An 11,657-nucleotide genomic window follows, 5' to 3' on the forward strand; every position below is an offset into this window, starting at 1 on the left:
AAGCACTGGGACCTCATCACAGCCTGGGGCAGCCCCCCAAACCCTGGGGGTCCCCCCAGTCAGTCTCACCAGGGAGGGGATGGAGACCAGGAGCATCCCTCCATGGACAGTGGACATGCCCGGGAAGGGCACAGGCAAAAGGCACTGGGGTGAAAACAGCCAAGCCAGGATGGGGCGGGGAGGTCCCACATCCCCCTCCAGATGCCTCCGAGCATCACTGGGGGCAAAAGTGTTGCTTCAAGTAAACAGAGGTGCAAAGCCCTGTCCCCCCCGTCACTGGGACAGCGCAGGGACGAGCAGCCGGAGGGCTCCCCCCACCAAGTGCAGGCTGCCGGTGACCAGGACACGGACAGCGGCCGCCTCCCGCAGCAGCACGGCCCCACTGCTGGCCGCGGGGTGGGGGTGAGCCCCCGAGGCTGCAGGGGCTGCCAGGTGGGGGTCCCGGCCCTGTGACACCCACCGCAGTGCCTGGGCCAGGCACGGGAACACCAGGGCTGGGGAATTGAGGGGTCGTGGGGCTGGGGGCACCAGGAGCAGGGAGCCTCGGGCGGGGGCCGGCTGCAGCAGCCCCCCCACCCGCAGGGGAGATGGGAGCCAGGGGTCCTGCCCCACTTTCTCCTCCAGGAGCCTTGTCCACGTCCGCTGGTTCTCCAGGCAGCGAGTCAGGGCATTCTCCAGCGTCACATTGAAGTTTTGCTGGTCTGGGAGGGATGGGGACAGCAGTCAGGGATGGCAGGGGGAGCTGGGGGAGACCCCGTCTCCCCAGCACTCACCTGCGTTGTTGGCCACCGACACCTCCGTGAAGTTGGGGCAGAAGACAGCGTAGTCAAAGTGACAGGGCTGCGGAGACAGGAGGAATCAGCACCGTGGGAACCCTCAGGATCCACCCATGGGATTTCCACTGGGGTCAATCCCACACCTGCAGGGTTACAGGGGACGGGGTAGGGGATGATCCGAGTCCCTTCCCTGCGCCCAGGACTGTGAGACCCCTACAGGGGGTAGTTGAGGTGGGATACATCCCGGGATAGCAAGATGGGCAGACAGACAGACAGACAGACTGCCAGCTCCACCTTGCGGCCCCCTGCACCCTCAGCAAAGCAGGTCCCAGGACCAGCAGAGAACCCAGGCATCCAGGCACAGTGACCCTCCTGTGCCCCCCAAACCTCACCACCAGCAGCTTGAGCAGCGCCGCCGTGTCCCGGTCGCCTGTGGCATTGAAGAGCAGCACACGCACCTCAGAACCACTGCAGGGAGAAAGGGCAAGGTGGCCCATGCCCCCAGGGGACCTCCAGCACCACCACCACATCCCCACGGTGTGCTCTGCCCTTTGCATCCTCTCCTTACTCATGGGGCTTGTCCTGGTTGAGGGCAGCCTGGCGGAACCAGCGGACACAGGCCTGGATGCTGCTGGTGGTGTGAGCTCCGTCCAGGTACCACGTCACAGGGCCATGGGAGAGCACCTGAGTCCGGCCCAGCCACTCTGTGTCCCGCAGGCCTGGGGGAACACAGGGCATGGCTGGGACCCCAATACCCTCGCTGACAACCCCCGTGGGAATCCAGTGTGGGGCAGACTGTGCCCTCCAGCACACATGGCACTGGCTGGGGTCCAGCATGGCCCCGCTAAGCCCTGTGACACGACGAGGGGGGGTCCTGGCATGGCCATACTGCACCTTGGATCATGGCATCGGTCAGTCGGAAGGCAGGTGCCAGGGGCACTGGCCTCCCCAGCAGCTCGGTGCTTGGCGGTACCTCCTTCAGCTCCCCAACACCTAGGCAGGACAGGCATCCCACTGAGACCTCAGGGGCCCTGCTGGGGTCTGGCCCCCTGTCCCTGTCCCCCTGCCTTACCCTGGCAGCCGCGGCGCTGCAGCCACGTCCGTGCCAGCTGTAAGGCCAGGGCGGCGTTGGAGCGCTGGTGGGCACCTGCCAGCCCCAGCTCCAGCGGCTGGCAGCCCTCCTCAAAGTCATCCAGCTCCGGGCAGAGGTAGAGGGGACACTGCGGGGAGAAGAGGCTGAGCCCCCCACCATGGGGTACCCCCCATCCACACCCCTGCCAGCAACTCACCTTCCGCTCCTGGGCTCGCTCCCTCAGCACCTCCAGCGGCCGCTCCGGCTGCGCCACAGTGAATGCCGGCACACCGGGCTGGGAAGGATGGGCTTAGTGACATGGGGGAACACACCCCAAAAACACAAGAGGAGAGGGAAGACCAGGCCTCCTTACCTTAAAAATGCCCCCCTTCTGCCAGGCAATCTTCTCCATGGTGTCCCCCAGGATGCTGGTGTGGTCAATGCCCAGGGAGGAGACCCCACACACCACTGGCGCCCTGGGGATGCAGCATGGCAGTGTCCCTGCTGTTCCCCCCTCCACTGTGGGGCCATCAGGCCCTGGCAGCCCTGGGGACAGGTTCAGCCCTGCCAGCTCCTACCTGATGATGTTGGTGCAGTCATAGGTGCCACCAATGCCAACTTCCACCACTGCCAGGTCCACCTGGGGACATGGGGACATGGGAGCCATCAGAGCCACCAGCAGCATATGTCGCCATGGATTCAGGGATGTGGGTGGAGACAAGTCCTTGCCACCAGCCCTTCCAAACCCACACCTGAGCACACCCCCTGTTTGTGGGAGGACCATCCACCTGGCACAGCATCCCGTGTTTACAGCCACGACAGCCTGATCAACACAAATTCTGGCCCAAGTCCCCCTCCCTGAGGTCCCCACTGACCTGACCTTTCTGTCACAAGCTGGAGGCCACCACCACTGACCTTCTCCTGCAGGAAGACGTGGAAGGCCATGATAGTGAGGAAGCGGAAATACGCTGGCATGCTGGCATGTGCTGGGTCCTGCCAGGCAGAGCAGAGTGAGGGTGACCACATGAACCTGGCAGCAGGGGATCCAAGGGAGGGAGCACCCCTAAAAACCCTACTGGGACCCACCTTGGTCTCCTCCAGGCGGTTGTAGACCAGCCAGAAGTACTTGTTGAAGAGGTCCTTGCTGATGGGCTGCCCATTGATGCGGATCCGCTCACGCACCTGCACAAGGTGAGGGGAGCTGGGGGTACAGTGCAGGGGAAAGAGTTAGGCACAGCTCCACTGGTCCTTCAAAACCCTCCCGACCGCCCTGCCCACCTGTAAAAGCCCGTCTTCAGCCCGTAGTTGCGGAGGATGCGTTCAGTGAAGGCGCAGGCTGAGCCCTGAGGAGACAGCTGTGTTAAACCCCCTGCTCCAGAGCAGGGGCAAACAGGGCCACAGACACCAGCGGTCCCCCCTCAGCCCCCCAGTCCCCCACAGCACCGCCCACCCGCCTCACCTTGCCCTTCGTCCCCGTGACGTGGATGATGTTCAGTCGATCCAGGTCCTCGACCTGTAAGAGTTCAACCACCCTGTGAGACCCCCGCGGCAGCCAGTGCTAAGCATGGCGGCACTGCTAACAGGACAGGGGGAACAGGGACGGGGATCAGCCCTTCACCTTCAGTCCGCTCCTCTCCAAAAAGCCCTGCATGGCTTCCAGCTGGGCCTGGGGGTCACCACGCTCCCGCTTCACCTGCTCCAGATAGCTGGCATTGGTCTGCAGGGTGTTGAGCATCCGGATTGCATCCTGGAAAGACGCCCAGGGTAGTCGGGACAGTGCCCATCACAGCAGCCTTGTGGCTGCGCCACAGCCCCAGGGGCCAGTCTACCCCGAGCCCGCTGCACCCTGACCCACCCCTTCGGGTTCAGTCCCCTCGGCGGTGTCACTGGCCACCCACGCTGGCAGCATCTCTGCCATGGCGCCGTGGGGACCTGCCGGCAGCGCCAGATCCTGTCACGGGGACAGGCTACTTATGGGCAGGGGCTACCCGCCCCTCTCCAGGTGCCCCTTGACCCCGCGGGGGGGCGCGGGACAGTCCAGCGCCGGCACCCACTGCTGCCCAGTGGGACAAGGTCGCCGTCGGCGGGAGCGGGCAGCGCTCCAGCGAACACCCGTCCTGCGGTGTATAATGAGCGGTGCTACTAAAGCAGGCAACGCTGCACCTGCACGGCACACCTGAGACAAGAGGTCATCATTGTCACCGAGCCCCCCAAAACCCATGCCAAGGGGACGTGAGCCTGGCGCTGCATCGCTGTGAGCCGCAGGGGGGACCTGGCATAGCACCAACCCATGTCCCCAGCGTAGGGACACTTCACCCCGGCATCTGGACCCTGTCCCACCAGACAGTGGCACTGGCACCGATAGCGCTTCCAGCTCTGCAGAGCGGGACCGCTCCCGCCTGCCCGAGGGAAGCTCCACGCCGGGATCGCCATCACCCCGACACCTGGCGCAGCCGCGTGCGGCCGGGACACGCCGCGGCTACGGGAGCGGCTGCCGCTGCAGGCCGGGCTCACCCGCTGCTGCCACGGGGCACGGCGTTTCGCGGGGTGACCCGAGCAGAAAGCGGGGACGCGCGGAGCGCGGCAGCCGGCACGGCCCGGGGCTGCGGGAGGCGGCAGAGGCGGTCGGGAGGGGAGGTGTGTGTGCCGCCCCGCGCGGACCCGGAGCCCCGTCGCTGTCGCGGCCCTGTGCCCCGCCCGGTGCGCGGCCCCGCGCGGTACCTGGTAGTCCATGGCGGGGGCGCGCGCGGGGCACGTGCTGAAGCGGCGCCCCCCGGCCCGCAGCGCCCCGCGCAGCGCGCGCAGCCCCCGCGCCACCATCCCCGCCGCGCGCGCGCCGCCCCGCGCAAACCGCGCGCGCCGCCGAGGGAAGGGGGCGGGGCCGGCCCCCGGCCCCCGACGCCGCCGCCGCCATGTTTGCAACTGGCGGCGCGCGCCACGTCGCATGGGGAAGGGGGGAGCGCCATCTTTGTGAGGGGCAGCGGGGCGGCCGCCCCCGTGCCCGTCCACACACCGCGGGACGGAGCATCAGGCACAAGCCGTCTCGAGATCGCTCAGTCTGTCAGCACAGGGGCACAGCCCTACGGCCCGCACCTCCCAAGCTGGGGCACAGGGACCCCCGCAGCCCCCGCCCGGCAGCATCGCCCCGCCATTGCCGGCGAAGCAGCCTCCTCTGCTCGTGGCAGCGGTACTGAGGTGTTAATGGATGGCAGCGCTGATTACGATGAGCCCCCCAGCTCTCCAGGAACAGGACGGGGGTCTCAGGCTGTGCAAACTGCCCTCGGGAAGGACCAGTGCTGTCGTGCAGGCTGCCACTGCTGTCTCCGTTTAGGCAACACAGCGACAGAAGGGTCACACCAGCTGTTTGGGACAGGACCATGTCTATCCACAATGGCACAAGTCAACTGGCTTATTGCTCATAACCGACTACTCTTCCAAAGAAACAACGTCCCCCCTGCCAAACAGACACTGTTTCAGAGCCCCAAACCAAGACAGAGTTACCTTGTATATGTCTTCTATCAAGCCCATTCTTTATACTGAGAACAGCCCCACTCACCACCACTTCCTCATGAGACTTTACCAATGTCGTGGCTTTTGTCAGTAATTAACAGACAAGTTACCGAGTGCCATGTGCTATCACCAGCTGCACATGTTGAATCCTGGGATCCTGGCATCCATGGGGCTCAGGGATGGCTCAGAAGATGGCTGGCTATAGCTGATAGTCACAGGAAACTATGCAGAGAGCAGCTGTGGAGGACCACTCCCCCTCTATGAACTGATCCTGACAAGCTCTGGCATAAGGTGTGCACAGGTGATCCCAGTGTGTCAGGCTAGTCACTGTACCCAAAGGAGACAGTGGTCTTGTTCTAGTCTCTCACGCAAAGAACTCCAGTAGAGCGTGTCCCCCTGGTCCCAGCACAATGTGACCAGCCCTGCCACACTATCCTGAAATCCCTGCAGACAGCAGGAGGGCAGGTCTCACCTCAGACACAGGGCAGTGCTCACCTGCAGCAGGTTGCACCTGCCTGCTGGTGGTACATCTATGACTCCCAGTCATGGTTTGCAAGGAAAAAAGGACAGATGCCACGTGCTGTCACAGAGACCAGCATTTCCCACCGTAAATCCTGGCTACATGGAGCATCCAGATCTGACACCCACCTCCCTGGTTTGCCCAATAAGTCCTTTTTTTAGGCTAGATCCCAGCCTCCAGGGAGAGCTAGTCATGCTGTCTAGGGTGACTCTGCCTTCCCCAAGACACGTCTGATGACTCAGAAGCATCTGCCTTGTCCTACATCAATGCTTCAGTGCCCAGAGGAGACTCCATGCAGGAGCTATGGCAGACCAGGAGAGCTGAGACATCTCCAAGCAGGTCTCATTTTGATCCAGGGCAGCTACTCCCAGCCCTGCCAGTCCCCACACCATTTGCCAAGAGCCCCAGCATGGGTGGAGATGCTTTTTCCATCACCAGATCTCTAACAATTGATCTGCAAGTTTAATGTGACCAAGACAGACTTTTGAGGGGCAAAAACAGGTTCAGAGACAAGAAACTGCAGGGAAACAATGTCGAGCTCACAGGTATCACCTCCCCAAGTCACGCAGCTCTGCGGTGGCCGAGGAGATGGCCAAGCTCTGTTAACACCATCAGTCAATTCATCTTGAAAAAAGTCCTTTCCTAGACAAAAAGACCTCGCCAGGATATCTCCACTTAATGTGGAGAAGCCCAGCCAGGACCCTGCCAGATGTCAAAACACTCGGTCAAATTCAGTCTGGTTGGTGGCAGCTGGGTTCCTGCCTTGGTTCGCCGGCTGCTGGGGCATGTGCCCACCCCTCCTGCGTGGTGGGGCCAGGTACTCAAACATGGACTGGTTGTGGGTGGACAGCATGTTCTTGAGGTCTGAGGGCATGGGGTCCGACCAGAAGAAGTCATGGTTCAGGGCGTCGTCGCTGTCGATGCGCTGGGCGGGATCCAGCACCAGCAGCTTGTCGATGAGGTCAAGTGCATAGGGGTCCTTGACGTAGGCCTTGAGGCGATCCTTCACCTTCCTCTTCTGCCCCTTGGGGAGATCCAGCTTCTCGTACAGCTCGTATTTATCCACGTTTGGCCAAACCTGGCAAGGGGCATGAAAAGGGGTTGGCAATAGTTATGAAAAGGACAAGCCATTTTTGATTCAAACACCCTCAGGCAAACCAAAGCAACATTTCTACTTTATAGGCTCCAAGCTGGCAGACAGCTTGCTTTCTCACAGCAACAAAGAGGCACTAAAGGCTGCACTAATGCCTGGAAACATGTGGACAAGTCAGGACAGTCTTCCTGGTGTGGAAACGATTCTCAAGGATTTCTGGTTCCCCCATGAAAGAACTACTAGAGAGCACGGTTCAGGTCAGCTACCACATCCAGAAAGACAAAGTGACAAAACTGATTGCTAAATAATAATTTGGATGTGGCAGCTTTTATCCTCAGAAAGCAAAGCCTGCAGTCACCAGCACTTATCCTGACCTGGGAGAGACCACAGCAGGTAGAGAAAGCGCCTTGAGTGTATTTACATAATGACTGTGACAGCAGGATGAGGACTCTGCAGCTGCCAGCACAACATCCCGCAGATTCCAGTCTGGGCTGAGATCCCTCAGCTTGCTCCCCACAAGAGGGCAGGACGAGCTGCTGATAAAGGAGGAGCTGAGAAGGGGCCGGGTGCTCACACCAGAGCAGAGCTGATGCCGCAAATCACAAGACAGAATTTAAGAGGCTTTTCAAGGTGACCAGTGCAAAACACCAGGGAATAAAACCCCCCACCCTTCTTTAGGCAGAAATTGAGGGTATTTGTCTGAGAGACAACCTCAAAATACAGGCTAGAAGATTCTCCTGCCTCTCTGCCAGCAGCAGGCACACTCCACTGCTGGGAGCACACAGCAGCCAGCACACAGGGCAGGGAAGAGGCTCGAGTGCCTGGTCCCAGACTCTGCCCACACTCCTGCTCTCCACAGCTCATCCCCACTCCTGCCCTCACCTCTGGCGTGATGGATCCACAGAGCTGGCTGATGAGGGTGAGCTGGTGCTGCTCCGTGTTCCCCTGCATGATGGGGCTGCGGGTCCACATCTCTGCCATGATGCAGCCTGCGCCCCAGAGATCAATGGGGGGGCCGTAATCGCGCTCCCCTAAACGGAGATGCCGAATTAGTCTCCCAGAGGGCCCAGAAGGGCCCAGAAGCCGGCAGAGCCCACCCAGGGCTTATCCTACCTAGGAGCAGCTCTGGGGGCCGATACCACAGGGTCACCACACGGTTGGTATAGCGGTTTGGCTGGCTGTTCTTAGCCAGGCTGAAAGCTCGAGCCAGCCCAAAGTCTGCCAGCTTCAGGACTCCATCCCGCGTGATCAGGACGTTCGCTGCTTTCATGTCTCGGTGCAAGATCTGCACAAGGACAGACATTGAAGAGTTAAGTGAAAAAAGTGCCCCTCTTGGGTGCCTGGGGCCAGCACGATGCTCAGGCTGCAAAGGTGGGAAACAAGGATTTGCCTCCAGCCTGTGCTAAGACACCTGCTCCTTGTAAAGCCACCCTCTGAGCACAGCAGGAGTCTGTCCCATTACCTTGTTCCTGTGGATGTAGTAAAGTCCATTCAGGAGCATCTGCATAACTTTCTTGATCTCTGACAGGGTGAACTTGACATGGGCGTTGCTGAGAAGGCCAGCCAGGTCATGCTCACAGAAGTCAAACACTAGGTAGATGCTGCCCTTGCACCGGTTGTACGGAGAGGCTGCAGGAGAGGCACAGAGGGGCTCTCAGTGAGGGACCCTTCACCAGGCCCCCATTACCTCCCACCACCCCTCAGCTCATACACCACCCCCTACACAGAATCTCAGGGCACACAAACACAGAGAACCAAACAGCCTGCAGGCCTCAAGGTCCTTTTTAAAGAAGAACTGAGCAAAACTAGCAACACAAGAAGAGATGAGGATTGGTGCAGCGAGTGTCATCAGACAGGCAAGGAAAGGGCATGGCAACCTTTGAAAGCTTCACTTGGTGCTGCTCTGGGCACATAACGGCTGCGGGGTTTCCTTCCTGCAAGCCGTGGCTGCCAGCCAAGCACCAGTGATAGAGGAGGCACCCACAGAGAGCCCCAGGAAAAATGCAGAAACACAGAAAATCTGTCTAATCTCACATTAAAAAGCAAGATTTCCTGCAACCTCAAACAGGATCTGTGAAAACAGACTGATCTCCAACAAAACGATATAAAACTCCAACTGCAATTTGAACTCAATGACAGTACACTTTAAGTGAAGCAATCGATTTCAATCTTGTTCCTAGAGCACCCACACAAAACGTTATTAAAAAGAAAGGCCGATCTTCATCAGCTGTAATCAGCAAAGCCCTGCTGATCAGCATCTCCAACTGGAAAAGCTTAGCCCCTACAGAAGCACACTGCTCTCCTCCCCAGCCAGGAGGGTGCCAGCTACACCGGGTTTGCAGTTCCAGACAGACACACACAGCCCCAAACACCTTTCCAATGTAAAAAGATAAAAGCCTCACGTTTGAGAACAGTAAATGAAACATTTCAAGGTAGATTTGGATGAAAACTGGAATACAAACAAAACACAAGCAAAAAGGGAACAAATGACATGTCTACAAAAATATTTACTTTTGGTATGCCAGACATCAAATCATTGCAGCTCTTTTAAACACAAAGTGAATTAAAAATTAACTTGTCATTGGTGTTTTTACTGATACCTATTCAGACAGTAATCTACACACAAGACACCAGATACTAGTCAGTTTTGCTTTTACTTCACTGACATGACTGCCTAGGCAAGGGCAGGCTGTAACATCAACTGTCACTTTCCAAAGTTTTTTTTCCAGTACAAATCCATGTAAGAGAATGATATATAAACTCTAGCAAATGTTATATAGCAGTTTCACTGGAACCAGAGCCAGGCCAGGTGTGCTGAGCCTGCAAAGCAGTGGGGGCACATGGCAGCAGGTAGGAGTGAGGAGGAGGAAGAGCAGCTCAGAACTGCCCACATGGAGTCCTGGCCCTCCCAGCATGAGCAGTTATGTCACCCACAGAAAGAGGTGCTGAGTGAGCCTCAGCTGGAGCTGTGTCATCAGCTCAGAGCTGCCAGAAACCATCACAAACCAACCGAGAGAGGCACCTCCAGGCTGAGGAGCCTCTGCTCCGAAGTCCCTCCAGTGCTGGTTCATTTAAAGCCTCTCAGAAGAGAGTTTCCCAGCATAGGCAGCATTCACTGCTATGGCACAGGCATACCCTGGCAGGACTACAACGGCTTTTCCAGCTGAGCTTCAGCAACGTCCTGACTAATTTAGAAACTCTTTTCCAAGGTAAGTGACCTGTCACTCCATGTCACAGGGAGGAACAGAGGCCTGTGCTCAGCTAGACCACCCCACTCCCAGCACAAGACACCAGCCTGCTCAGCAGGGCTCAGAAAAGCCATCATTAACACAAGTACCTTTGGTCCTACAGATTTCTATGAGGTTCACCACATTCTCATGTTTAAGCAGCTGGAGGATTTTAATCTCTCGCAAGGCTGTGATGGGAAACTGGAAAAGAGAAAGAGAGAATGGAGATTGGATGTGCAGGAGACCAGGCCATCTCTGCCTAGAGAACAGGAGAGGTGTGACCATGCAGCTTGGCAGGTCCCACCCTCTTCTCTTCACCTTCTACATTCACACCAGGACAAGGTACAGCCCAGCCTGAGCTGCAGAACACCTCTCTGGCTGCTGCCTTTGCTGTTCAAGTGTTAACTCTCTCCCCAAACTCTGAGCATGTGCTTCTCACATCACCCAGTTCTTCCACAAACACAGCCAGTGTGTGTGGAGCCCAGTGCTGGGGGTCCCAGAAGAGAAGAAACACGTGGGAAGTGTCACTTCCCAGCAGCCATCCCGTGCAGCCCAGTTCCCTTGCTGCTGCCGTGTGTCTTTGCAGCCCAGGTGACAACAGCCCCAATGCAGTAACGCCCCACACTTACCCCTTCTTTCTCATTTTCCATCAACACCTTCTTCAGTGCTACTTTCTTGCCTGTCTGGCGATGTTTGGCTTTGAAAACTTCCCTGTATAAAAAGAGAGAAAAAAATCCATGAGCAGCCTGAGGAGAAAGGAGCCAGGTGCTCCTGACAAGGAACAAACCCAAACAAGACACACTAAAGCACCGTACAGAGAACTCTGTGCTGAGCCAACATAGCCACATTCCCCCTGAGCCAAACGCCCTCAGGACTCACTGAACCAACAGAGAGCCCAGAGCTCTTGCAGCCTTACAAGGATTTTCAATAATGTAGCACATTTTGAGAAAAGAAAATGCACATTTGGAGCCAAGCAGCACATCTGGAGCCAAGTTACAGGTCCCCACCCCAACTGTTTTCAAGGTTAACTCTGCTCTGCCAGAGCTGGGACAGAGCGGAATCTCAGGTGGGGGAAAAGAGGGCCTAGAAGCCGGACTGGTTCTCTGAAGCCAGAGGGGTGACCGGGGAAAGGACACACGAGGAAGGGGCACCCGAGGCCGGCGCCGATGGGCCGCGGGTCTGGGCCCCGGCCGCAGGCCTGAGGCCGGGGAAAGCCGGAGCCGGGCCTGGTCGGGGGGGGCCGAGGCCGGCGCTGCACTCACCCGAAGGTGCCCTGCCCGATCTTGGCAAGCTTCTCGTACTTGGAGACCTCGTCGCAGAAGGGACACTCGACCATGTCGTACTGCTTGGCCATGGCGGCCGCGCCGTTGCCACAGCACCGCGTCCCGCCCGTTCCGCCAGGTGACCCGGTGGCGCCGTCACGTGACCCTCCAGCCGCGGCGCGGGGCATTGTGGGCGT

At 58.7% G+C, this 11,657-nt stretch overlaps 2 protein-coding genes across 6 annotated transcripts; both read right to left on the minus strand.

Annotated features, from left to right (window-relative positions):
- Positions 1–37: 37 nt before the first annotated feature.
- Positions 38–5,513, minus strand: FPGS (folylpolyglutamate synthase). Of its 5 annotated transcripts, none has more exons than XM_066200997.1 (15): positions 5,469–5,513; positions 3,467–3,595; positions 3,308–3,361; positions 3,127–3,191; positions 2,935–3,049; positions 2,764–2,841; positions 2,427–2,488; positions 2,222–2,324; positions 2,066–2,143; positions 1,849–1,996; positions 1,671–1,769; positions 1,345–1,495; positions 1,169–1,244; positions 774–840; positions 38–701 (listed from the first exon to the last, which is right to left on the minus strand). In XM_066200997.1, exons 2-15 carry the CDS (start codon positions 3,581–3,583, stop codon positions 274–276), a joined length of 1,641 nt encoding a protein of 546 aa, XP_066057094.1. In that variant the 5' UTR covers positions 3,584–3,595; positions 5,469–5,513; the 3' UTR covers positions 38–273. The 5 variants fall into 5 exon arrangements, with proteins under 5 accessions (XP_066057094.1, XP_066057095.1, XP_066057093.1 ...); XM_066200998.1 differs by having other exon boundaries at positions 5,405–5,512; XM_066200996.1 differs by having other exon boundaries at positions 5,350–5,512.
- Positions 5,514–6,321: 808 nt separating this feature from the next.
- On the minus strand, positions 6,322–11,584 carry CDK9 (cyclin dependent kinase 9). Its single transcript, XM_066201098.1, has 7 exons — positions 11,461–11,584; positions 10,828–10,909; positions 10,309–10,399; positions 8,434–8,600; positions 8,085–8,256; positions 7,854–8,002; positions 6,322–6,956 (listed from the first exon to the last, which is right to left on the minus strand). The coding sequence occupies exons 1-7, from the start codon at positions 11,550–11,552 to the stop codon at positions 6,591–6,593; spliced, it is 1,119 nt and encodes a 372-aa protein (XP_066057195.1). The 5' UTR covers positions 11,553–11,584; the 3' UTR covers positions 6,322–6,590.
- Between the last annotated feature and the right edge of the window lie 73 nt (positions 11,585–11,657).

This window comes from Chamaea fasciata, unplaced genomic scaffold (assembly GCF_029207755.1).
Source record: "Chamaea fasciata isolate MVZ Bird 193981 ecotype frontalis unplaced genomic scaffold, bChaFas1.0.hap1 SCAF_20, whole genome shotgun sequence".
Classification (NCBI taxonomy): domain Eukaryota; kingdom Metazoa; phylum Chordata; class Aves; order Passeriformes; family Sylviidae; genus Chamaea; species Chamaea fasciata.